Genomic DNA, 27,542 nt, shown 5'->3' on the forward strand with positions numbered 1-27,542 from the left:
TTTGCAAACAGTGGGCAAATGCCACGTGATCAAACCTCCAGGAACACGTCCAACCAGAGTTGGCAACCCTACCTACCTCTCTCCAAAGATGCTGCCTGACCTGTTGACTGTTTCCACCATTTTCTGTGTTAATTAGAGACAAAGATAGTCAGAAGAACAGAGAAAGTCAGACAGAATGGGTAATAGAGTGAGGGAGACAAAAAGTGGGAATGTTATAGAGTCAGAGAGAGAAACAAAATAAAAGACAAGGAAAGTCAGACAGGGGGATAGAGAGAAAAAGAGAAAGAAAGGGAAGGGCCACCCCGGAAAGTTCACTGTGGGGTCAGGGCGTGTATATCGCGGGGATCACTTTGGAACTGAAACCCCTCGGACACACAGAGCAGGGGCCAAATCCCCCCCGTTGCCACATGCCGGGGGGTTAAATCTTTCTCACATCTCCTGGTGTCGAGGGGAAAGGGAAAAAAGTTTGGTTTGGGGCCCAGTCGGTGCTCCCATCTGCTGCGACGGGATTGATCTTTTTGTTTTAAAAAAGAAACTGGTACGGTGGCAGGAAACTAGGAAGGCAGAGGAGCAATGGGTTGGGGTCAAAGTGCCCGAGGGCTGGAGATCTGAAAGGGTGGCAGAACTGGGTGAGAGGAAGGAGAGCGGACAGGAGAAAGGAAAATGGTGGGGAGTAATGGGCTGGGGTCAGTGAAGAATTCCCACAGGATTTTATTTCGAAAAATGAATTAATTTTATCCATGGGACGTTCTGCAGATGTTTTTTCTCTCCCCTGTATGCAGGTTGTGAGGTCACAGCCTTTGCTCTCCCGCCCAAACCGAGCCAGTCACGTGCAAGGGTCAGAGGTCAAGTGGCCGCACTGAAGCACCCCACGGTGGAGCAGTGAGGGGTTTCTCCGGTACCGCTTCCTACCCTCGGGGTTTAATTCAGCCCCCCACTCATCCCACCCCACCCCTACCCTAACCACAGGGCCCGCCGCCTCCGCCATTTATTCCGAGTCATCCCCGCGCTGACTGAAAGTTGCCGCCGCCGTTGAAGGAGTTCATCAAACACCGCAGCTCCGGGAAAGACTCACCGAACCAACCGAGTTAGTGACCGCCCTCTCTTCTTCCCTTCTTCCCCCGGCCTGAGAGCGAAACAAAAAAAAAAGGCAGAGACAGCGTGAGGCGCCAAATGGCGGCCGACCACCAGCAAACGGACGGCAGGGGCACGAGGGCGTGGAGGTGACGTCACCGAGCGCGTGCCAACAATGAGGTCACCGGCGCCATCGCGCACGCGCTAAGGATGAGGTCACCGGCGCCGTGTTCGTTCGCGCTTTTTTAAAAAAATATTTAGACTGGCCGACGCTGCGAGTGACGGAACGAAGGCAACTCGCCCCTTGGGTTTATCGTTTGAACGGTTAATTCTATTTGATTAAAGGTAAGGACTGGCGATTGCATTCTTATGTGTAAAAATCACTTCATCGGCGCCGTCTTCCCGGAGGCTCCCGTCGGTATCCAGGATGTGACATCATAGAAACTAGGAGCCAGGAGTCGGCCATTCGGCCCTTCGAGCCTGCTCCGCCATTCGATATGATCATGGCTGATCCACTATCTCAATACCGCATTCCCGCTCTCTCCCCGTACCCCCTTGATGCCTTTTGTGTCTAGAAATCTATCTAGCTCCTTCTCACTGCCTCTGAGGTCGCAAGGGTCAGGTGGGAGGGCAAGAGGTCAGTGTTCAACCTCCAGAGAAATCCCGCCCACCTTGGTTGAGCATTGGGGGTTTCTCCGCTCCACCAACCACCCCCCCCCCCCCCCCCACCCGGGTTTAATGCCCCCGCCGGCCTGTTGTCGCCTCAAATCTCTATCCGCCACCCCTGGGAACTGGTCATTATATTCCACTTGGGTTGGCGGCTCCTGTTAAATCCGTGCCTGTGGGAATTGGAGGGGAACTCGATAACTCATTGATGGGAATAGACCGACAGGGTCTGTTCATTCTCTGTGTGAATTAATAACAACAATGTGAAGATTACCTGCAAGCACCGTATGCTCTGCTGCCAAATTTGTCGGTTCCTCTCACTGTGTTGCTCGGATTCCCGGCACAGAGGCTCCCCCGAACCTGTCAGCTGTAAATCTACAAAGTAGAATTTAATACAGAAAAGGGGAAAGTTTACTTACTGTTGTTCGTACAAAATTTAAGATGGAAAGGCACAATATCAATGGAACTCTTTCTGTCTTTACATAGAGGGAGGTCAGAATGTGGAATTCTCTGTCACAAACCAATGTTGAAGCAGAGTCTGCAAATTCCTTTAAACAGGAAGTAGATATTTGATTGAAAAAGAGGATTATTAAAGGGTCTGGGGAGTGAACAGGAGGGTGGGATATTAAAGGTTAGGCGGAGTGAGGAGAGTGGGATTAGACTGGATGGGATATTAAAGGTAATGGGGAGTGAGGAGAGTGGGATTAGACTGGGTGGGATATTGAAGGATATGGGGAGAGAGGAGAATGGGATTAGTACAGGTGAGATATTAAAGGGTATGAGGAGTGAACAGGAGAGTGGGATTAGACTGGGTGACTGATGTGGAGAAAAAGACCAGCACAAACTTCATGGGCCTTATGGCCTGTTTCTGTCAGAACATTCTATGAAAGCTTTCACAAAAAATGTTTACTGCAGACATAGAGCTGTAAATAGCAGCCTGTTCTAGTTTGAGGTACACACTGATACAACACCGGTAACTGGAGGGACCCGAGCATTTCCTTTAACTGTAACTTCTAGGGCAGACGATGGATGTGTCCTGTCATGTTCCTCCCTCACTGGTACACTTGGAATCACACGGGGCCGAGTCTGAGAAACCAGATTCACTTGTGTATGTACATTTGAAGCATTGTCTTTAATATCATATTCTAAACCTCCCAGAGGAGTGTCGTTCGTTGAAGTATGGGTGGCGTCAGCCTTATGATAGGTGTGCCTCCGCAAAAGCCTCACATAGACCTCTATGAAGCAGTTGGAGATGAGTGAGTCTTGTGTACTGCATTGGAATCGGGTCATAAAAATGAAGGTTGTTGGCATATTGCAGGCAGCTCTCCATGGGACCTTCCATCAAACTGGCAAAGCACTCTCTCACCTGGGTGAGTTGTGCTGCTCATAGGAGGGGCTCCTGGTACCTGGGAGCCTGCCCAGTGAAGCCACAAACCCAACGCTCCACAATTGTCCCATGACCATGTGTGACCATTAGTGGAAGAAGGTTAATTATCGCGTTTAGGGAGTTTGGGGCTGAGGTGGCTGCAAGATGTCACACCTGGCGATGGAAAGTTGGAACCGTCAGCCCGCTTTGGCAGGCTCAGGCCTCCAATACCCAAGTCAGACCGATCCTAGTATCTGTGGCTCTGCTGATTGACCGGCCAACGCGGCTCGTCAATGGGTCCTGGAGGAGAGATCAGTCACTGGGGGCTGGGACTATTCCTGCTTGGCTCCAGAGAACCCTGTAAGGAAATGTCCAACTGTGCAAGCAGCTCCCAGTTGGAGAAGCAGTGGGAAGTTTACCAGCACTCTGCAGGTTTAGCTGGTTAAGCTCCAGCAGGGTGAGCTTGGCTGAGAATGGGGTTAGAGTCAATCAGTTATTAAGGAGTATGGGGAGTGAGGAGAGTGGGATTAGACTGGATGGGATATTAAAGGTAATGGGGAGTGAGGAGAGTAGGATTAGACTGGGTGGGATTTTAAAGGGTATGGGGAGTGAGGAGAGTGGGATTAGACTGGGTGGGATTTTAAAGGGTATGGGGAGAGAGGAGAGTGGGATTAGACTGGGTGGGATATTGAAGGATATGGGGAGGGAGGAGAGTGGGATTAGACTGGGTGGGATATTGAAGGATATGGGGAGTGAGGAGAGTGGGATTAGCACAGATGAGATATTAAAGGGTATGAAGAGCGAACAGGAGAGTGGGATTAGACTGGTGACTGATGTGGAGGAAAAAACCAGCACAAACTTCATGGGCCTTATGGCCTGTTTCTATCAGAACATTCTATGAAAGCTTTCACAAAAAATGTTTACTGCAGACATGGAGCTGTAAATGGCAGCTATTTCTAGTTTGAGGTACACACTGGCAACTGGAGGGACCCGAGCATTTCCTTTGACTATAACTTCTAGGGCAGACGATGGATGTGTCCTGTCATGTTCCTGCCTCACTGGTTCACTTGAAATCACCCGAGGCCAAGCCTGAGAAAGCAGATTCACTTGTAAATGGACATCTGAAGCATAGTCCTTAATGTCATGTTCTAAACCTACTAGAGGAGTGTCACTCATCAAAGTATGGGCGGAGTCAGCCTTATGGTGGGCATGCCTCCGCCAAAGCCTCACAAAGACATGGATGAAGCAGTTGTTGTTGAGTGAGTCTTGTGCACTGTATTTGGAATACAGTGGCGTATTGCAGGATGCTCTTTATGGCACCTTCCATCAAGCTGGCAAAGCACTCTCACCTAGATGGGTTGTGCTGCTCATAGGAGGGGCTCCTGGTACCTGGGGGCCTGCCCAGTGAGGGCTCAAACCCAATAAGCCTCAGTTATCCCATGACAGACTTAGTGGAAGGCGACATGCCTGGCGATGATAAATTGGAACCATCAGCCCCCTTTGCCAGTTTTGGGTCTCCAATACCAGAGCCAGGCCGATCCTTGTATCCGTGGCTCTGCTGATTGACCGGCCAATGTGGCTCATCAATGGTACCTGGAGAAGAGATCAGTCACTGGGGACTGTGACTATTCCCACTTGGCACCAGAGAACCCTGTAAGGAAATATCCAACTGTGCAGGCTGCTCCCAGTTGGAGAAGCAGTGGGAAGTTTACCAGCACCCTGCAGGTTTAGCTGGTTAAACTCCAGCAAGGTCTCTACACGATATTGGGGGCCCTGAGCTTGGCTCTGGCAGCCCGTGCACAATCTCTCTGGTTTAGGGTACGTCCCTATTAGAGAGATGGTGCCCTCCAGATCGACCTGACGACCTTCCATCTGTCTGTGTCCCTCAGGAGATTGATTTGGAGACTCTCTGACATTGGGATGGAATTCCAGGAAGTTAGATAGACGGCTGTTCAGAAAATTCCAGTCACTGGAAAGAGGGATTTCAGTACTGATGATGATTAATGGAAAGGGCTGAAGTGTACCTTAAAGTACTCAGAGGGACCTCAGGCAACAAACCCTCGTATAACTGACAGCGCCATCGAAAAAAGGCATCCTGTCATTTCAGTTCTTGTGTATTTTTCCATTCTGAACTTTTAAATGTTTTTGAAAACCATTTTGAGCAATAAACCTGTTCATAAATCCCAAATAACTCTATAGCATCATCTCCACCCACACTGAACACGTGCCGACTTACTCTGAGCCAATTGAGTGAAGAGGATGAGTCCCCTGAGCATGACTCAGGCTCTGAATATCTGGGGAGCAAGATTCATTTATTAATGGATTAACTTCACAAACTAATCATCACCTCAAACATTCTTAAATATTCTACACACCTCGATCTAGCTTTAACCCTTAGTCTGCTGGAGATTACTTTAATTGGATGTTCCATGCTCAGCTCTCTACCATAGTTACTGTGCATCTCAGGGCTCGATTTTCCGATGTCCCAATGGGTGCGTTCATGGCGGGGGGGGCTCCGAAAATTGGGGATTCCCGGGGCGGGTGCGGAGCCCGGCTCCAACCCGCCCACTTCTGGGTTCCCCAATGACGCGCTTAAATGTGCACGCAGCCCCTGCATGCAGGACTCCCGCTGGCAATTAAAGTGGGCGGGATCCCACTTAAATCAATTAATTGGATACTTCAGGTCATTAGGAGACCTGATTTGTAGGATATTTTAGGAGGGGTGGGATTTTCAGGTCAACTGAGCATGTTTTCCATACTGGGGGAAACGCTCCCAGTTGAAACGGACGTGTTGCAGCCACCAGCCTGTGGCAGCTGCAAAGATCCATTTGACAGGTGGTGGGGGGAGACCCTCACTCATTGCAGGACTCTGTCACTTTGGACAAAGTTTGGCCTGCACCACCCTCCTCCTAACACAAAAAATCATCAACTTGCAACCTCAACCCCGGTGTGCAGACACATTTACCTGCCTTGCGGACCCCTCAAACGTACATCTTCCGGATGGGGGCCGCCATAGCTGCAGTCATGACCTCCTCGGAGGACGAACAGCATCACCAGCCTCGCTGGCCACCTCTGACACGTGGAGCTCCACAACACAGTGATGTGACACATCCACCTGCACAGCAGGAGGGTTGGAAACCGCAGGGAGAGATGCGTCGCAGAAGGCAGTACCCTCACCACAGGGTCTACAGACCGAGGCTCAGTTTCCTGGACCTCTCTGAGGAGCAGTGCACACAGAGGCTCAGAGTCACTCGACATGTAGTCGTGGACATCTGCAGCCTCCTTGATGCCGAGCTGCTCCCGGCTGGCCCGAGCACCATCTTCTTACCTGTCGCTGTCAAAGTCACCACTGCCCTCAACAACTTCTCCTCTGCATCCTTCCAGGGTGCCACCGGGACATCGCTGGTGTCTCTCAGTCATCTACACAAAAGAGCACTGCAAATACACCTACACCCACTCTGCAGTGACACACAGGATGGCATCAGGTGTGGGTCTTCATGGTGATCCTCAGGAAAGGGCATTATTGCACAAACCTAGACAAGATTTGCAAAGATGGGGCAGTAAAGGTGATAACAAATTTTTATGTTTTTTTGCAAAACAAACAAAAGTAAATTAAAAACATGACATTTTGTCTTACACCCTTGTGCATCCCCTTTGTGCTCACAAAACCTTCACCTTATATTTATGGGAACCCCTACGTGGTGCTACCCCTGTGGCTTCAGCAGAGGTAGTGGCAGGTTGCTCTTGTCCATGCCCTGATCGATGAGATGCTTTGCGCGGATGCCCTCTGGGTTTTGGTGCCCGTGAGGACCCTCTAAAGACTGCTCCACCTGCACCTGTGCAGGGGCAGACTCGAGCACCTGGAGAGGAGGCAGCACTGTGGGTACTGGTTAAGAGGGGGGCAACGGGTGAGATGTGGAAGTGCTTTGAGTGGCATCCCCACTTCCATGTCCCCTTTCGCCATCATCCCTCTCCTGGGCCTTCTGGCATCTCTTCTCCTATCAAGGCAAAACACAGAGAGGCGTGATTGAGTGATGGTTGCATAGTGACGCTGCATGCATTGGTGTGGGTGGAGGTGACCATGAGGGAGATGCATGGGAGGGTGCGTGTGAGACATAGCCATGAGATTATATGAGGATTGGGTTGCGTGGTAGTGTTGGAATGGGAACTGGGGCAGTGAGTAAGTGCAGGCAAGGTGAGGATGATGGTTGAGTGGATGTGAGGAGTGATGCAAGAGTGTTGTGGTGGCAATGCAAAAGGAGTTGTGTGGTGGTGGAGGTGATGTGGAAGACGGAGTGTGGTAGAATGTGTAAGTATACTCATTTTGGCTGACCTGGTTAGGTCATTAAAGCGCTTCCTGCACTGGACCCAGGTTCGGGAGATGTTACTGCTGCTGCTGGCCACCTCCAGCCAGACCTTCTTGGTGGCAGAGGCAGGCCACTTCCTCCCATCCGCTGGGAAAAACGGTTCCCTCCTCCTCCTGACCCCATCAAGCAGCACCTGGAGTGAGGAGTCTGAGAACCTTGAAGCAGCATTGCCTCTGGGCTGCTCCATGCTGCCAATTTGGTTGTTTGCTGCAGGAGGAGCATTGGAGGACTGCCCCTTTAAATAGGGCTCCTCCTGCTGACAGCCTGTGATGCGGATGTGCAGTGCGCCCGCTGCGCCGGTCTGGAACGGGAAACCCGGAAGCCATGGTAAGTGCCTTCAATTAGGCTGCGATCGCGTGCGGAGCGCCCCGAATTCAGTCGACCCCCCGCTGCCAACCCGCCTCCCTCCTAATATCGGGCCCTCAGTGTTTGACAAAGAAAGAACTACAGCCTGTCTCACATCCTTAGGACATCCCAAAGTGTTATACAACCAATGGATTACTTTTGCGGTGTAGTCGCTGTTGATATGTAAATAGATGGGACAGCCAATTCCTGCGAATAGCAATGAGATAAATGGCCAGATAAATGTTTTGGTGCTGTTGGTTGAGGTAGAACGTTGGCCAAGACACCGGAAAGCTCCATCCTCTTTTAGTAGTGCCACAGGATCTTTAACATCACCTCAAAAGGCAGATGGGGCATTGTTAGATCAACCGAGTAGATTCATCCAAATTCTATCGGTACGGACTCCAGAGATAGAACTTGTTGGCTATACTAGTATCGACAGAAAGCACAAGTTATATGTCTATATACTTACTAGCGGGATATCCATTGGGTGTCCCAACTACTAACCAATCCAGGCGAGTTCTCAGCGTGGAATACCAAAGAATTAGTGAAAGTGCGCCCATTTATACACATAGATGGACAATGTCAGATGTAATGCTGTAAACTTATCAATTCTGATATTCTTATCATGTGATCTTCATGTGTCGTATGCTACTACACCAGTAGATGCCAATGTCGCACCACATACACTCCACTCTCACTGGAATGTTTGTTTTGTTTATGTAGAAGATAACACACCCATCTAACATTCTTAAATGTAGTGCATTCCACAGCCTCACAACTTTGTGTAAAAAAAAATGTTTCTCCTGCTCTCTGCCCTAAATCTCTTACATTTAATCTTTTATCTATGTCCCCTCATTCTAAACCTCTCAATCCCTGGAAACAGTCTGTTTCTATCTATTTTGTCTCATCCCTTCATAATTTTAAGCACCTCTATCAAATCACCCCATAATCTCTTCCGTGCTAACAAACACAGCCCCAGTTTTTCAAGTCTTCATACCAGGCAGCATCCTAGTAAATCTACACTGTACCCTCTCCATCCTTCATATAGCGTGGCGCCCAAAACTGTACACAATATTCCAACTGTGATTTTACTAAGGTTTGATATAGATTCACCATTACAGCTAGACTTTTATATTCTATACATCTTACCATAAAACCTAGCATTTCATTAGTAGCCTTATCCATTTGAGGTGCTGCTTTTAAGGTCTTGTGAACCTGAATCCTCAAATCTCTCTGCTCTTCCATATCAAAGTATAATTATTACTTTTATTTTTTTTTAACCAAAATGCACCACTTCACATTTATTGACATTGAGTTCTATCTGCCACTTTTTTGCCCATTCCACCATTTTATCAATGTCCCCTTGCAGCTTTCTTTGATCCTCAGAATTATTTATGGTGTCTCCTATTTTAGTATCATCTGTAATTTTGGATACCACTTCCTCTAGCCCTTTATCTAAATCTTTGATGTGCACTGTAAACAGAAGCAGTCCCAGAACAGAACTCTGTGGAACACTGTTTTTATGAGGTGATTGTTTAATAGGTAAATTTATGTTTATTAAAAGGCTGTGTAAATTACCAAACTCATGGATAGTGCACAAAATCTTACACTTCTGCATTCTTGACACATCAAACCTGGCTTAAAGAGGGGGATAATTGGCAGCTCAATATCCTTGGATGTAGAGTTTTCAGGCAGGATAGAGTGGGTGATAAAAAAGGAGGGGGGATAGTATTATTGGTTAAAGAATCAATTACAGTTGTGAGAAGGGATGATATCCTAAATGGATCATCAATCGAGGCCATATGGGTTGAGCTAAGAAATAAAAAAGGGGCAGTCACACTACTAGGAGTGTACTATATACCTCCGAATAGCGAAAGGGAGATAGAAGAACAAATATGTAGGCAAATTTCTGAGTGCAAAAATAAGAGGGCAATAATAGTAGGGGACTTCAACTACCCTAACATCAACTGGGATTCAAACAGTGTGAGGGGCACAGAGGGCGCAAAATTCTTCATCGGTGTCAAGGAGAATTTTTTTAGCCAGTACATGACAAGCCCAACCAGAGGGGATGCAATTCTAGATTTAGTCCTGGGAAATGAAGACGCGCAAGTGGGAAGTGACAGTGGGTGACCATATTGGGGATAGTGACTACAATTCTGTTAATTTTAGCATTATTATGGAAAAGGACAGAGTTAAATCAGGAGTAAACGTTTTAAATTGGGGGAAGGCAAATTTTACAGAACTAAGAGGTGATTTGGCAGAAGGGACTGGACACAACTACTTGAGGAGAAATCAGTGGCAAGCCAGTGGGAGGCACTAAAAAGTGAAATTCTATGGGTACAATGCTGACACGTCCCCTCAAAGAAAAAGGGTAGAACTGCCAAATTTAGAGCCCCCTGGTTGTCTAGAAGTATACGGGGCAAGGTAAAGCAGAAAAAGAAAGCTTATGACTGTCATAGAAAACTAAATACTGCAGAAAGCCTAGAGGAATATAGAAAGTACAGGGATGATGTAAAAAGGAAATAAGGAAAGCAAAGAGAAGGCATGAAAAAATATTAGCTAGTAAGATTAAAGAAAACCCATAAGATGTTTTATCAGTACATTAAGAACAAGAGGATAGCTAAGGAAAAGGTGGGACCTATCAGGGATGATAAGGGTAACTTGTGTGTAGAAGTAGAGGATGTGGGTAGGGTTTTAAATGAATATTTTGTCTCCGTATTCACAAAGGGAGGGGATGATCCGGACGTAGTAGTTAAAGAGGAGAGGTGTGATATTGGATACGGTAAACATTACGAGAGAGGAAGTACTAGAGGGACTGGAATCCTTGAAAGTTGATAAGTCACCAGGGCCGGATGGATTGTTTCGTTGGCTATTGAAGGAAGCCAGGGAGGAAATAGCGGATGCTCTGAGGATCATTTTCCAATCCTCACTAGATACAAGGGAGGTACCAGAGGACTGGAAGACTGCAAACATAGTACAATTGTTTAAAAAGGGTACGAGGGAAAGGCCGAACAATTATAGGCCGGTCAGTCTTACCTCGGTGATGGGCAAAATATTAGAATCAATACTGAGAGATAGGATAAACTGTCACTTGGAAAGGCAAGGTTTAATCAGGGATAGTCAGCATGGATTTGTTCAGGGAAGGTCATGCCTTACAAATCTGATTGAATTCTTTGAGGAAGTGATGAGAATTGATGAGGGTAGTGCAGTGGATGTTGTCTACATGGATTTTAGTAAGGCATTTGACAAGGTTCCACATGGCAGACTGGTCAGAAAGGTAAAAGCCCACGGGATACAGGGAAATGTGGTGAGTTGGATCCAAAATTGGCTCAGTAACAGGAAACCAAAGGGTAAAAGTCGATGGATGTCTTTGGCAATGGAAATCCGTTTCCAGTGATGTGCCACAGGGCTCAGTGTTGGGTCCCTTGCTGTTTGTGGTATATATTAATGATTTGGACTTGAATGTAGGAGGCACGATTGGCAAATTTGCAGATGACACAAAAATTGGCCGTGTAGTTGATAGTGAAGTGGATAACTGTAGACTCCAAGAAGATATCAATGGGTTGGTGGAGTGGGCGGAAAAGTGGCAAATGGAGTTCAACCCGGAGAAGAGTGAGGCTGCACTTAGGAGGGCAAACAGTAAAAGGGAATACGCAGTAAACGGGAATATATTGAGAGGGGTAGAGGAGGTGAGAGACCTTGGAGTGCATGTGCACAGGTCCCTGAAGGTGGCAGGACAGGTAGACAAGGTTGTGAAGAAGGCATACGGAATGCTCTCCGTTATTAGCCAAGGTATAGAATACAAAAGCAGGGATGTAATGATGGAACTGTGTAAAACACTGGTAAGGCCACAGCTGGAGTACTGTGCGCAGTTCTGGTCACCACATTACAGGAAGGACGTAATTGCTCTGGAGAGAGTGCGGAGAAGATTTACAAGAATGTCGCCAGAGCTTGAAAATTGCAGCTACGAGGAGAGATTGGATAGGCTGGGGTTGTTTTCCTTGGAGCAGAGGAGGCTGAGGGGTGACTTGATTGAGGTGTACAAAATTATGAGGGGCCCAGATAGAGTAGACAGGAAGCACCTGTTTCCCCTAGTGGAGAGTTCAAGAACTAGAGGACATAGATTTAAGCTGATTGATGGAAGGATTAGAGGGGACATGAGGAAAAACTTTTTACCCAGATGGTGGTGGGTGTATGGAATTCACTGCCCGAATTGGTGGTAGAGGCAGGCACCCTCAACTCTTTAAAAAGTACCTGGACCTGCACCTAAAGTGCTGTAAGCTGCAGGACTATGGACCGGGTGCTGGAAGGTGGGATTAGAATGGGCACCTGGTTGTTCTTTGAGCCAGCGCAGACACGATAGGCCGAATGGCCCCCTTCTGTGCTGTATCTTTTCTGTGGTTTTATGGCTCCCATTCTCCTGCTCCCTTCCCCACAAAGCTGACAGACCTTGTTCCCCCCCAATACCACCAGAATCCAGTAGCTTCCCCCCCCCCCACCCCAGTACTACTGTACCAGACTCTGGCCCCACAATACTCCAAACCTGCTTCCCAGCCAAATTAGACCCCAAGATCCACCTCCTCAGACTCCTCCATCCTTACACAGTTCCATCATTACATCCTGGTACCCTTTCGCAGTGCTCATTCACCCATAGACTGTATTCCCAGTACGTTTTGGTCCCCAAACTCCCCCCAGTGCTCACAAGTCTCTGAGACCTTCCTCCTAATATCCCAAATCCCAGGATTCCTCTTCTAGTGATGCCAGATTCCAGAGTTTCTAGAAACACCTTCACTGATGTTCCTGGAATTGTTGGACCCTCCCAGTGCACCCAGATCTTGGGTCCAATCCCAGTATTCCCCAACCCTGGGAGTCCCCTCACAAAATATGGCTAGACCCCCCCCCCCCCCCCCAGAACTGCCAGACCCTGGGGAGCCCTCTCAAAATAAGGCTAGACCTTGATACCCTGCTACCTGTACTGCCAGACCATGGTGAGTCTCCCTCAAAATAAGGCAAGGCCCCAAGACACCCTGTCCCAGTACTGCCAGAACCCGGGGAGTCTCCCTCAAAATAAGGGTAGACCCTGAGACCCCCCCCCCCCCACTCCCAGCACTGCCAGACCTTGGAGAGTCTCCCTCAAAGAATTGCTAGACCCTGAGACTCCCCCCCCCCCCCCCCCCCCCCACCATCCTGAGCCTTCTGCACATACAGAATTCTTTCTCAGACCTGACTCTTCACTTTAACACATTGAACATGCCTCTTTGTTTTGCCCCACAAAGGGCTCTGTTCATCTCCCAGTTTCCAGTCTTGATGATCCGATGTGAGTTGAGGGACCGACATCAAAATTTGCCAGTGATATCTAATTGAGGAGCGTGGGAAGTTGTGACAAGGATTATGAAAGGCTGAGGGAGAATGTGGTTTGGTCCAGCTGGAAATCATAGAATAGAATCATAAAATGATACAGCACAGAAGGAGGCCATTCAGCCCATCGTGCCTGTGCTGGGTCTTTGAAAGAGCTATCCAATTAGTCCCACTCCTCCCTGCTCTTTCCTCATAGCCCTGCAATTTTTCCCCCTTCAAGTATTTATCCAATTCCCTTGTGAAAGGTATTGAATCTGCTTTAACCACCCTTTCAGGCAGTGCATTTATAATGGATTCTGAACTACCCAAGCTCTCTGGGCAAGCCATTTTTGTGTCTGTAGCCTGGTCAAAATAGGGTGCAGGGCTTATATATTACAAAGTTTGCCCATCACTGCTTGGCCTGGTCCACCCTGTAAGCTACGGGGGCAGGTGTGCCTCCACATTGGGGCCAAACCCCATTTCCACAAGAGCGGCACTCGAGCAGGTTGTTCTCATTCGTTTTCCTGATAGGTGATAAAATTAAGCAAAGCGGACATAAAAAAACTAGCCTCTTACCAGCTCATGACATAGTGACCGGCTTAATCCCCCTTAAGAAACGCTCTTCCTCTCCTGGTCCCCCTATAACAACTCCACAGCTCTCTCTAACGGCTTGGCCTCCATCGCGCTTCGTGTATGCACCCACTCCGATGGCCTGCGCTGCGGTCGTGTGCACAGCCGTTGGGATTTCAGGGTGGGGGGGGGGTGGCAGCGATTGGTACAAGGCGCGAGGGTGGCATGCTTGCGTTTGCCATCTGGTGGTCAGGAGCGATCGAACTGAGGCTGGGGGAGTAGCCGCGGTGTGAGCCCTTAAATTGGCGACCTTGTGAGGAGCCAGGATCAGCGCAGGGGAAAGATGGCACCGCTCTCTGGGGGGCAGTAAGTACTGGACGGGCCTCGGCGCCATGTCCTTCCCCATTGCACTCACCCCACCCCCTCAGTGGGACCGCCCGGACCAACCCCCAGTAATGTAGTAAATGCGGCAGCCAATTTGCACACAAGCAAGGTCCCACAAACAACAATGAGATAATGACCAGATTTTAGTGATTTTGGTTGAGGGATAAATATTGGCCAGGACACTGGGGAGAACTCCCCTGCTCTTCTTCGGAATAACGCCATGGAATCTTTTACATCCACCCAAGAGGGCAGATGGGGCCTTGGTTTAATGTCTCATCTGAAAGAAGGCATCTCCGACAGTGAAGCACTCCCTCAGTACTGGGAGTGTCAGCCTGGATTATGTGCTCATGTCTTTGGAGTGGGACTTGAACCCATGACCTGCTGATTCAGAGCCAAGTGCTACCCACTGAGCCAAGGCTGATACCGTGCGAGCGCAGGAGATACAACACCTGCCCTTTCACCTCCTCCCTTCCCACCGTCCAGGTCCCCAAACACTCCTTCTAGGTGAAACAGTGATATACTTGTACTTTCAGTTTAGTATACTATAGTCGCTGCTCATGATATGGTCTCCTTTACATTGGGGAGACCAAACTCAGATTGAGTGATTGCTTTGCTGTACACCGTTCCAATGAAGCTCAACGGAAGCTCGAGGAACAGCACCTCATCTTTCGATTAGGCACTTTACAACCTTCCGGATTCAACGTTGATTTCAATAACTTCAGATCATAACCACTGCTCCCATTTTTTTGGACAGCAGGTGCCGGAAATGGTTCTGCTGTTGCTGTTTACAGCTTGTCCCATTACTACCCGCTTTTGCCTTGCACCATCATCCCTTTGTTATTTAATCACTCCTGCCTTCCACCTTATCTCAGACCTTACCTTTTGTTCTTTTCTGCCTTTCTTCCTCCACCGCACCCCCCCCCCACCCCCCACCCCCCACCCCCCACACACCTTTTCCCTGGCTCTGTTTAAAAACTGTTAAATCTTTACTTCATTCAGTTCTGATGAAAGGTCATCGACCTGAAACGTTAACTCTGTTTCTCCCTCCACAGATGCTGCCTGACCCGCTGAGTGTTTCCAGCTTTTTCTGTTTTTATTTCAGATTGCCAGCATCTGCAGAATTTTGCTTTTTGGCTATCCTTTGATAATTGAAAACATGAATACTCAGAACATTAAAGATGTGAAGGTTTCAGTGATGCTTAGGTCACTGAGGTTTAATTGAATTTTGCATCTTGCTACAAAACATTTGAGATTATTTTTTAAAAAAAATTTCCCACCTTTTTTTGCATTTTATTTTGCCTCCATGATCTGCACTTCTATATATTTCACCTCCACATCCTCCTGGATAAATATTGGGGCAGATTTTCCTATTCCTGTCCTAGATCTGGGCACAGCGAATAGAGGAAAATTTTGTGGAGAGGAGCATACAACCCTAAGGGAGCCTTCCCGATTTTATCCCTTTTAAGTTAAGGGCACTTCATGTATCTATAACACTCATCTGGAGATGTGTTTGTCCTGTTAAACTTGTATAGAAACTTGGTTAGACCACACTTGTTGGAGTACTGTGCACAGTACTGGTCTCTATATTATAAAAATGATAGAGGCATTGGAGACGGTGCAAAAAAAGATTCACAAGGATGATACAAATACTGAGAGGACATCCTTATCAGGAAAGGCTGAACAGGCTGGGACTTTTTTCTCTAGAAAAGAGAATTCTGAGGGGTGACCTGATAGAGGTCTTTAAGATAATGATACGGTTTGATAGGGTAGATGTAGGATGGGTCCAAAACTAGGTGCCATAAATATAAGCTAGTGACGAATAAATCCAATAGGGAATTCAGGAGAAACTTCTTTACCCAGAGAGTGGTAAGAATTTGGAATGCACTACCACATGGAGTAGTTGAGGCAAATAACATAGATGCATTTAAAGGGAAGCTACATAAGCACACGAGGGAGAAAATAATAGAAGGGTATGCTGATAGGGTTAGATGAAGTAGGGAGGAGGCTCGTGTGAAGCATAAACACTGACATAGACCAGTTGGGCTAAATGGCCTGTTTCTGTGCTGTAGACTTGATGTAACTCGATGTAAGGGCACTTAATGTATCTATTACACTCACCTGGAGTTGTGTTTGTCCTATACAAGGGCAGTTCAATACATATTTAATAATCTGAAAGCATGATTTCATAATTTAAAATTTATTTTACTTATAATACACAAAGTGTGTTGATTTAATTAGTGTTGTCAAACTACAAAAGTTCCCTGGCAGTATATGGTACATATTAAAATTAAGCAGAGAAACAACCAGTAAGCCCCAATTAGTTCTACTTGTTCCTGGCAAAGTTAGTGCCGAAAAGAAACACTTTCACTTATTATGTTTGTGAAGTCCAGTCCAAAAATTACTGTGGATAAGGAGCACTGTGATGTTTTACTGAATAATTCTCCATGTTTTTAAATAGGTCTCAGAGCTCTGCGAGTCCCCAATAACGAGTCAGCTGTTTGCATTATTTATCTCTGAAATTACTTCGGGGTCCATTTCACAAATTATCCAACATTAACAGGCCATTTATTAATCACCAAAAGAGGAATTTCACCTTTCGGTGCTGAATATTTTCACTTTACTTTTAAAAGTAGATCACAAACCCCCAACTATTTTAAATAAATTTAACCCGCAGACACAGGATTAATATACAAATGTGCGAGAAGGGAACCAACAACTGTTGTAACAATGCAGGGATTGGGTGTGTCTGGTGTGTGTGCGTCTGTCTGTCTGTGACAGAGAGATCAGAGGTAAAGATGGATTGTCCAGAAAGAGAGAGAGTGAGAGAGGTAGGGACAAGGACAGAGTGAAGTAGAATTCACCTACAGTGGTTAATGAGTAAATGCACTGTGGTCAGTCTATGGCTCAGATACACAGATCAGGAAGATCCCAGGTTTGGTCTGGTTTCTGAGTCACCTGAGACAGAGCTATAGTTGGGGTAACACTTTTATTTTGAGAAATGAGGGTGAAGAGCAAATCCCCTCATGAAGGATAGCACCAAGATTGGAAAGAATAAAAGAAAATCTGGCAGGCATGATTAGTGTTACCAATTTGGGTTCTAAAATCTGATGATTGCAGGAGGACAGAGTGACTGAAGGAGATAAGGAGTCTCAGAGCTTTGAGATTGTGAGGTCGAATTGGAGGAGCAGATTGTGCATTGTCTTCATTTCAATATATTGGGGATAGAGGGAGAGTCGGGACTATGCTTGGTCTGATTATAATATAGCAAAGGTTTGGAATTTATCCCCCTCTAGCACAAACTCCTCCTTCCAGTATTGTTTCCCTTTTTTGAGCCCCACCACTTTGGTGCAGAATTCCCACATCTGGTGGGACAGTGATGGATTCACACAGAGTAGGCAGATTATGTTGCCTTGTAAAGGAGGCAGGTTTTGCAGCTGAGAGAGGAAGACACTTTTCACAGCTGATAAATCTTTCCCAAACATGTCTATTCTGAAAACATGGTTTCCCACTGGGTCTTTGTAAGGAGCTGCGCCCAAACTCACAGCGCATGTGTTTGTCTTTTTATCTGCTACCCAGACTACATCTCGCTTCAGTAAAATATCCAAGTTGCTGTCCAGTGGTCTGAACACTGCTCCTCCTTGAATGATTCTCCTGCCCGGCAGCACTGTGTCAATCACGGTTCTGTTCAGGAATATCGACCTCACATCGTCAGGTTGGAGGGAAATCGGTTCCCAATATTCAGCCCCACTTTTCTTCATTCTACTGATCACCTCGTTCATCAGAGTGGGGACATTTATCGATGGAAAGTGAAGAGAAATCAAGGCCTACAAACAAAAGACATCAGGGAAAGGATTAGTGATGAAATGGGGAATGAAGATTAAATATTGTTCTTCACTCATAAAATGTTTAATGGGAAAGATACTTATAGAATCTCTCACCGTCTCTTTCCTGTGAAATTCACAGGAGCAGGAGAACGCAATTCAACCCCGCGAGCCTTTTCCGTTATTCAGTTAGATCATGACTGATCTGTATCTCAACTTCATTTACCCACCTTGGTCCCATATTCCTGAATACTCTTACTTAACAAAAATCTATCAATCTCAGTCTTGAATATACTCGACGACAGCATCCACAGCCCTCTGGGGTAGAGAATTACAAATGTTCACGATCCTCTGAGTGAAGAAATTCCTCCTCATCTCAGTCCTAAATGTCCGACCCTTTATCCTGAGACTATGTCCCCTATTTCTAGATTCTCCAGCTGAGGGAAACATCCTCTCAGCATCTACCCTGTCAAGCCCTCTTAGAATCAAACAACTCTATTAAATTTGTCACACAAGATTTACCTTTTACCAATGTATACTAACTGTCCTTAATTAACACACGTCTTTCTGGGTGAGTATTAACTTTAACCTGTATTAATGGCCTTTAGAAGCTTGCTGACAACCAATGTTAGGCTGGCTGGTCTATAGTTACCTGGTTTATCCCTTTCTCCCTTCTTGAACAGAGGTGCTACTTTGGCAATCCTCCGGTCCTCTGGCACAACTTCCATGTCCCAGGATGTTTGAAAGATTGTGGTTAGAATCTCTGCTTGTTCCTCTCTGACTTTCCTCAGCATCATAGGATGCCGCCAGGGCCTGGTATCTTGATTACTTGACTTCCACCATCTTTTTATTCGATCATAATCCTACCAAATTCTTCCTCCTCCTCTTGTACCCATTTCCACCACCACCACCACACTCTTCTGTGAAAGCTGGGACAAAGTACTCATTTAGTATCTCTGCCATTCTTTCATCCTCCATAAAATTTCTTTGTTTGTCCCTTTCTCTAACTATTCCTTTTTCTGTATGTATAAAATCATTTAATACTTCGCTTTGTTACCTGTCACACCCTTAGCCTTCCTAATCATTTCTTACCTCCCCTCTGTATTTCCTACATTCCACTTGATTTTCTTTTGTGTTATTAGTCCTAAATTTGTTGTGTCCCTCTTTTTTTAAGTCTCATTTTACTTTTATTTTCTCCTCTCATCCAAGGAACGCCAGCTTTTGCTGTACCCTCTTTTACTTCTTGAGGGAATATGTCCAATCTGATCATCTCCCTATTTGAACATCTCCCATTGTTTCTCTACTGTCTTTTCTGCCAATTTTTCTTTCAAATTTATCTGGGCTAGTTTACATTTTCATGTCACTGAAATTTTCATTTTTAAAGTCAAGTACTTTCATTTTTGACTGTCCCCTCCTTTCAGTTTTTATATTGAACCTAATTATGTCACGCTCAACGTTTCCTAGATGTTCCCCAACCCTTACGTAACCTCCTTGCCCCACTTCATTTTGTATGTACAGTTTAGCAGCATCAGAACAATTAAAGCTAGTTGCACCTGTTTGTTTATCACACGAAATCTGGAATTCGGTAAACCCGTTAGCAACCTCTGCTCCATCACTGCCGGGTACTTCAGTCTGGCCAAATTGAGGGTGTGTCTGTGTAACAATCTCAGGATTCCTTTGCCTCTTTCTATTGTAACTACTCTTAATCCTTCCATGAGGGCTGTCTGTCCATCATCCACTATATGGACAGACAACAGAGCTACCTGGAAATAAAAAAGGTTTTAATGCATTCAGTGCACACCAATAAATAGAGATTTCTCACTTGTCCCAGCCGTGTCAAATGATCTAGTGCATAATAGGTAGTGATGGTGTTGTTGTATCCAATTTTAGCTGTGTATATTACATTGGCATTTCATCTAACATCCCAGAGCAGAGACAGAGTATTAAATTAGTATAATTTTGTAGAAGTTACTGTGATTGGAAGGTAAGGGCGGGTAAGTGACCTTTTGATATAGTTGAGTTGGACGCAGGTGCCTTTTTCCCCAGCACGCGAATGGGCCGAAAGCAGCGCCATTTGTGGAAGGTGAATGTAAGAAGGTGACCCCGCTCCTTTGCTAAGTTGGTGATTGTTTTCTGCACCACCAAGGTTGGGGTGGAGTGGAGCAGCTGACTGCCATAAGGGAATCAAGGGGTATGGGGATAGGGCAGGAAAGTGGAGTTGAGGTAGAAGATCAGCCATGATCTTATTGAATGGCGGAGCAGGCTCAAGGGGCCGTAACGCCTACTCCTGCTCCTATTTCTTATGTTCTTATTGGAACAAAGGAGATGGAGAGTGAGATCAGTTCCATAATCTTTGTGTTGTGGTATGTTCACGGTCAGCAGTGTTTTGAATGGCAGGGAGGAGGCTTGTTGTCTAAACTGACTGCAGATTCGGAATGAATGATGAGCACTCTTGTAGAGTATGGTTAGTGTGCACTGGGAGATCAGTGAGTGTGACCGGTCTATTGAGGATACACGGCTGGTGGGCTCATTTAGAAACCACGGTTAGGGGTCAGCAAGTCAGCACCAAGATTCAGAAGACTTAAAAGCGAAGACAAAAAGACCAATTTAGTGAGGCCCACCAGCAGTACCTGTCAACTCCACCTGCAAGAAACATGCCATGAAGCTTAAGCACAATGGAAGAGTATGTACAAAAGGCCAAGTTCTCTGGGCCAGCTTTTCCTATGCAGGTAGACTATTCAAGTTACGGAGAGGGATTCACATCACCAAGTTTGATGAGGACAACCATCTGAGCTGCCGGTGCAGGCATGCCTGTCCCGCCTACCAGTTGCAAGCAATTTCTGCAGTTCCCACAAGGTTAAAACCATGGTATGTGAACAAATAAAAGTTGCATCAATGTTGGGGTTTGAGAACAAGTGGTGTAAGCTTTGGCATCACAGCACATCAGCATAGAGATACGAACATACAGTTTTACGGGGATGTTGGCTTTCCTAAGGTCCAGGTGCAACTGATGGCCACCACATTGCATTGAGGGTGCCTATGGAACACTCACTCAGTTACTTCAACAGCAACAGATTCCACTCAATATCAACATGCAGAAATGCGTCTAGAAATTGATCGGATGCTGCTCAGACTACTAAGGCCCCAATATGGCAGGCAGGAAGCTTGTGCACATTTCCAGCCAGAGGTATGCCACCTACCATATTGGATAAGGAAAAACACTCCGATTTATCTTTCTTAGGTCCAAAGTGGATGACTTTGCACTTGCCCACATTCAACTCCATTTGCCACAGTTTTGTCCACTCAATTAATCTGTCTATGTCCCTTTGCATTTCCTGCTCCCATCTGCAGTACTTAATGTCCCTCTTAACTTGATGTCATCTGCAAACTTGGATATACAACTCTCTATTTCTTCATCTAAGTCATTAATAAATACGGTGAAAAGTTAAGGCCCCAGCACACATCTCTGGGGAACACCACTTCTCATATTTGTTCAAGTGCTCAGTCACTATACCTAATGACACATTCTAGTAGTTTCCCCCCACTGGCATTGAACTGACAGACCTTGTAATTACCTGGTTTCTCTCTCCTTCCCTTCTTAAATAATGGCTTGACATTAGCTAATTTCTAATCTAATGGCACAATTCCCAAATCAAGGGAGCTTTGAAAGATGACTAACGGGTCTGCAACTTCTTTTAATACCCTGGGTGGAAACCATCAGGTCCTGGAGATGCATCTATCCTAAGTTCCATCATTTTCTCCATTACCATTTTGCTACTTAGATTGAACCCATTATGGTCCTCCCTTTGATTTATTTTTAGTCCTCCTTCTTTCACTGGTATTTTATTCTCTTCTGTGAAAATGGATACAAAGTACTTGTTTAATAAATCTGCTTTACCTTGTTGTCTATTACAATATCACCTGTATCTGTCTTTAATAGGCCCCTCCCTTAGCCATTCTTTTACTCTTAATATCTTTAGAAAAACTATTATTAGCCTTTATATACCTGCAAGTTTTTTTTCATATTTCCTTTTTGCACTTCTTAATATTTTCCTTGCGTCCCTTTGTTGCTTTCTATATTTCTCCCAGTCGGCTGGATTATCACTTTTCTTGACATTTGTGTAAGCCATTTCCTTTAGTTTTATACTCTGTCTTACTTCATTTGTTGACCATCTTTGCTTGACTTTACGAGTGGAACTTTTGCTCTTTAGGGGTCTTGTACTAAATACTCCCTCACATCCTCACAACCCTCTGTAAAATACTTTATCTTGTTCTTCATCTAAATGTCTTAACTTTCATCTTATGTCCATGTCCTCTCATTCTAGACCCTCAATCACTGGAAACAGTCTTGACTCTTCCATCCCTTCATAATTTTAAACACCTATCAAATCACCTCGTAATCTCTGTCCTAAGTAAAACAGCCCCATTTTTTAAAGTTTTGTTTCATATTTGTAGGAAAAAATGGCAACCAGTCTTTGCAGACAGCAAAGGTGCCACTCAGCAAATGAGATAAAAAAGACAGTTACTGAGTGCAGCGGGCACAGAGTGAACGGCTTGAGAGTTTGGCAAGTGTGGGAGTTCGGTGAAGTGGGGGAAGGAGGTGCTGCTTCGCCTTGCTTTTCCTAACTTTTTCCGCAGAGTGGCGGCGGACCTGAGCAGCAGCAAACCGAGAACAAGGATAAAATCAGCAGCAGACCTGCAACAAGAGAAAACTGCAGCGTCACGTCACAGGTGAGGCAGGTAAGTGATTGGTAGTGACTGTGGGCTGCATTTTAAGTTAACATATAGCATATAACTAAATTTTACAAACTAAACTTAATTTAATTAATCTAATTAAACGAGGTAAATAATTTGATTAACACTAAATTGATGAATTAAATAAATAAAATAATGGGAGAACAGGAGATGTGTTGCTGCTGCAATGTGTGGGAGCTTGTGGACATTTTTGTCCAGGGCGACTACATCTGCAGTAAGTGTCTGCAGCCCAAGGAACTTTGGCTCAGAGATGAGGAGCTGGAGTCTGAGCTGCGGACATTGCGAGACATCAAGCTACCTGGACATTTTGCTCCAGGAGGCAGCCACACCCCTTAGATGAAATACTTTAGAATTGACGCGTGGTCAGGGACAGGAGGGTGTGACTGCGAGTGAGGCAGGTACGGGGATCCAGGAGGTAGTATTGCAGGAGCCTCAGTCCCTGCGCTTGTCCAATAGATTTGAGGTTCTTGCAACTCTTGTGGACAACTGCGGGGAGGACGAGCAAACTGACCACCGCACCGTGGTACAGGGGGCCATTCAAGTGGGGGGGAGTAAAAAGGAAGGTGGTTGTAGTAGGCAACAGTATAGTTAGGGGGATTGACACTGTTCTCTGCAGCCAAGAGCGAGAGTCCCGAAGGCTATGTTGCCTACCCGGTGCCAGGGTTAAGGACATGTCCGGGCTGGAGAAGAACTTGGAATGGGAGTGGGAGGGGGAGGATCCAGTTGTCGTGGTCCATGTGGGTACCAACGACATAGGTAGGACTAAGAAAAAGGTTCTGCTTAGAGATTTTGAGCAGCTAGGGACTAAATTAAAAAGCAGAATCACAAAGGTAATAATCTCTGGATTATTACCTGAGCCACGAGCAAATTGGCACAGGGTCAATAGGATCAGGGAGATGAATGAGTGGCTCAAAGATTGGTGTGGGAGAAGTGGGTTTCGATTCATGGGGCACTGGCACCAGTACTGGGGAAGGAGAGAGCTGTTCCGTTGGGATGGACTACACCTGAACCATGCTGGGACTAGAGATCTAGCGAATCGAATAACTAGAGGGGTAGATAGGGCTTTAAACTAAATAAAGGGGGGGGTTGGAGAGGGTCCCGGTGGAGAGAAATCTAGAATGCTAAAGAGAAAAGACAAAGAAGCAGTGCAGGAAAGTGATTGGGGTAAGGATAACCAGATTGTGTCCGGAAGGGTCAGAGCGTACAAACAAAAGACAACAAATAGGGTCCAGGTAAGAAAAAATGGTAATAAGACAAATAGGGCCATAGTACATAAAAATGTTAAGGTGTCTAAAAATGTTAAAAAGACAAATCTAAAGGCACTGTTTCTGAATGCACAAAGCATTCGTAATAAGGTAGACAAATTAACAGCGCAAATTGATGTACACGGATATGATATAATAGCAATTACAGAGACATGGCTGCAGGGTGACCAAGGCTGGGAGCTGAATATCCAAGGGTATTTGATATTTAAGAAGGACAGGCAAAAAGGAAAAGGAGGTGGGGTGGCGTTGTTAGTAAAGGATGAAATCAGAACAATAGTGAGAAAGGATATTGGCTTAGAAAATCATGATGTAGAATCAGTCTGAGTGGAGTTAAGAAGCACCAAGGGGCAAAAAACACTGGTGGGAGTTGTCTATAGGAGTCCAAACAGTAGTGGTAATGTAGGGGATGTGATCAAACAGGAAATTAGAGATGCATGTAACAAGGGTACTACAGTAATCATGGGTGACTTTAATCTGCATATAGACTGGCCAAACTAAATTAGCAATAATACTGTGGAGGATGAATTCCTGGAGTGTGTACGAGATGGTTTTTTTAGACCAGTACGTTGAGGAGCCAACCAGGGAACAGGCTATCCTAGATTGGGTATTGTGCAATGAGAAGGGGTTAATTAATAATCTTGTTGTGCGGGGTCCTTTAGGGAAGAGTGACCATAACATTATAGAATTCTTCATTAAGATGGAAAGTGAAGTGGTCCATTCCGAAACTAGGGTCCTAAATCTAAACAAAGGAAACTACAAAGGTATGAGTTGGCTATGATAGATTGGGAAGCTTCATTAAAAGGCGTGATGGTGGATAGGCAATGGCTAACATTTAAGGAACGAATGCATGAATTGCAACAATTATACATTCCTTTCTGGCGCAAAAACACAAAAGGAAAAGCGGCCCAACCATGGCCAACAAAAGAAATTAAGGATAGTATTAGATCCAAAGAGGAGTCATATAAAGTTGCCAGAAAAAGTAGCAAGCCTGAGGATTGGGAGCAGTTTAGAATTCAGCAAAAAAGGACCAAGAGATTGATTAAGAGGGGAAAAATAGTGTAGGAGAGTAAACTTGCAAGGAACATAAAAGTGGACTGTAAAAGCTTCTACAAGTATGTAAGAAGAAAAAGATTAGTGAAGACAGATGTAGGTCCCTTACAGTCAGAAACGGGAGAATTTATAATGGGGAACAGGGAAATGGCAGAGCAATTAAACAAATACTTTGGTTCTGTCTTCACGGAAGAGGACACAAATAACTTCCCAGAAATGCTAGGGAACCAAGGGACTAGTGAGAAGGAGGAATTAAAGGAAATTAGCATTAGTAAAACAATAGTGCTGGAGAAATTAATGGGACTGAAAGCCCATAAATCCCCAGGGCCTGATAATCTGCATCCCAGAATACTAAAAGAGGTAGCCATGGAAATAGTGGATGCATTAGTTGTCATCTTCCTAAATTCTATAGATTATGGAACAGTGCCTGCAGATTGGAGGGTGGCAAATGTAACCCCACTATTTAAAAAAAGGAGGGAGAGAGAAAACAGGGAACTACAGACCGGTTAGCCTAACATCAGTAGTAGGGAAAATGCTAGAGTCTATTATAAAGGATGTGATAACAGGACATTTAGAAAATATCAATGGGATTAGACAATGTCAACATGGTTTTATGAAAGGGAAATCATGTTTGACAAGCCTACTAGAGTTTTTTGAGGATGTAACTGGTAGAATAGATAAGGGAGAACCAGTGGATGTGGTTAATTTGGATTTTTAGAAGGCCTTTGATAAAGTCCCACATAAGAGGTTAGTGTGCAAAATTAAAGCACATGGGATTGGTGGTAATATACTGGCATGGATTGAAAATTGGTTAACAGACAGGAAACAGAGAGTAGGAATAAATGAGTCTTTTTCGGGGTGGCAGATGGTGACTAGTGGGGTACTGCAGGGATCTGTGCTTGGGCCCCAGCTAGTCACAATATTTATCAATGATCTGGATGAAGGAACCAAATGTAATATTTCCAAGTTTGCTGACGACACAAAACTAGGTGGGATCGTGAGTTATGAGAAGGATGCAAAGAGGCTTCAAGGCGATTTAGACAAGTTGAGTGAGTGGGCAAATACATGGCAGATGCAGTATAATGTGGATAAATGTGAAGTTATCCACTTCGGAAGGTAAAACAGAAAGGCAGAGTATTATTTAAATGGCAATAGATTGGGGAATGTTGATGTACAAAGGGACCTGGGTGTCCTTGTACACCAGTCACTGAAAGCAAATATGCAGGTGCAGCAAGCAGTTAGGAAGGCAAATGGTATGTTGGCCTTCATTGCAAGAGGATTTGAGTATAGGAGCAAGGATGTCTTACTGCAGTTATACAGGGCCTTGGTGAGACCACACCTGGAGTATTGTGTGCAGTTTTGGTCTCCTTACCTAAGAAAGGATATACTTGCTATAGAGGGAATGCAGTGACAGTTCACCAGACCTTTTTTTTATTCGTTCACGGGATGTGGGCGTCGCTGGCAAGGCCAGCATTTATTGCCCATCCCTAATTGTCCTCGAGAAGGTGGTGGTGAGACTGATTCCTGGGATGGCAGGACTGTCTTATGAGGAGAGTTTGGGTCGACTCGGCCTGTATTCACTCGAGTTTAGAAGAATGAGAGGGGATCTCATTGAAACATATAAAATTCTGACAGGGCTGGACAGGCTGGATGCAGGGAGGATGTTTCCCCTGGCTGGGGGTCCAGAACGAGGGTTCACAGTCTCAGGATACAGGGTAGGACATTTAGGACTGAGATGAGGAGAAATTTCTTCACTCAGAGGGTGGTGAACCTGTGGAATTCTCTACCACAGAAGGCAGTGGAGGCCAAGTCACTGAATATATTTAAGACACAAAATGCATCAAGGGGTATGGGGAGAGAGCGGGAATATGGTATTGAGATAGAGGATCAGCCATGATCATATTGAATGGCGGAGCAGGATCGAAGGGCCGAATGGCCTACTCCTGCTCCTATTTTCTATGTTTCTAAGTTACTGCTTTAGGGGAGTTTAAAGATAAATGAGTTTAAACAGCGGCAAGAAAGCAAAAGAGTAAGTGAGCTAAGTCGGACATACCCAAAATCAAACCTGAAAATTTATAATGAGAATATTTTCACAATTTTAAGAGTTAGCTGTCATCCGAGAGAAGCGGAACTCACCACTTGACTGTTCCGTTTTGCCAAAATGACCATTCGGTTTGTTTCTTGGAGCCAATGATGGTAGGTGCCCGTCATGTAATCTGTCTCATCGACATAAATGCGCCGAACCTGATCAAAATCCTCTTCTTTACCCAAGCAAAAGTCCAGCTCCGACTGAGACGGCCCCGTTGTGCTTTTGGTCTTTTGGTCCAACACAGAAATAAAAGACAGTTTAATATCACGACTAAATATTCAGTGAGTTTCATTTTTTGACTTACAGCCAGAATATAAGCAACGTGCATACACACCGATTGTTATTGGAGCAGCATTTACTGACAAAAGCTAGCATGAACACTGCCCTTCTCACCTCAGTGCCACTCCTCTTACCTTCCCCTATCCTCCTTGCACTGGGGCCTCTCTACCCTCA

The 27,542-nt window shown here is 45.6% G+C and overlaps 1 protein-coding gene across 3 annotated transcripts in view; it reads right to left on the reverse strand.

The window, feature by feature from the left end:
- Nucleotides 1–16,287: 16,287 nt before the first annotated feature.
- Nucleotides 16,288–27,542, reverse strand: part of LOC137302460 (histidine N-acetyltransferase-like) — a 28,492-nt gene continuing 17,237 nt past the window's right edge. For 2 of the 3 annotated variants that reach the window (XM_067972146.1, XM_067972145.1), the window contains exons 4-6: nt 27,137–27,316; nt 19,484–19,693; nt 16,288–17,933 (exon numbers count right to left, since the gene is read on the reverse strand). In XM_067972146.1, coding sequence (XP_067828247.1) covers nt 17,364–17,933; nt 19,484–19,693; nt 27,137–27,316 — 960 coding nt within the window. In that variant the 3' untranslated portion in view covers nt 16,288–17,363. The remainder of the gene's footprint in view (nt 17,934–19,483; nt 19,694–27,136; nt 27,317–27,542) is intronic. The other variant, XM_067972147.1, reaches the window with a different exon arrangement.

The sequence above is a fragment of the Heptranchias perlo genome, chromosome 35 (assembly GCF_035084215.1).
Source record: "Heptranchias perlo isolate sHepPer1 chromosome 35, sHepPer1.hap1, whole genome shotgun sequence".
Classification (NCBI taxonomy): Eukaryota; Metazoa; Chordata; class Chondrichthyes; order Hexanchiformes; family Hexanchidae; genus Heptranchias; species Heptranchias perlo.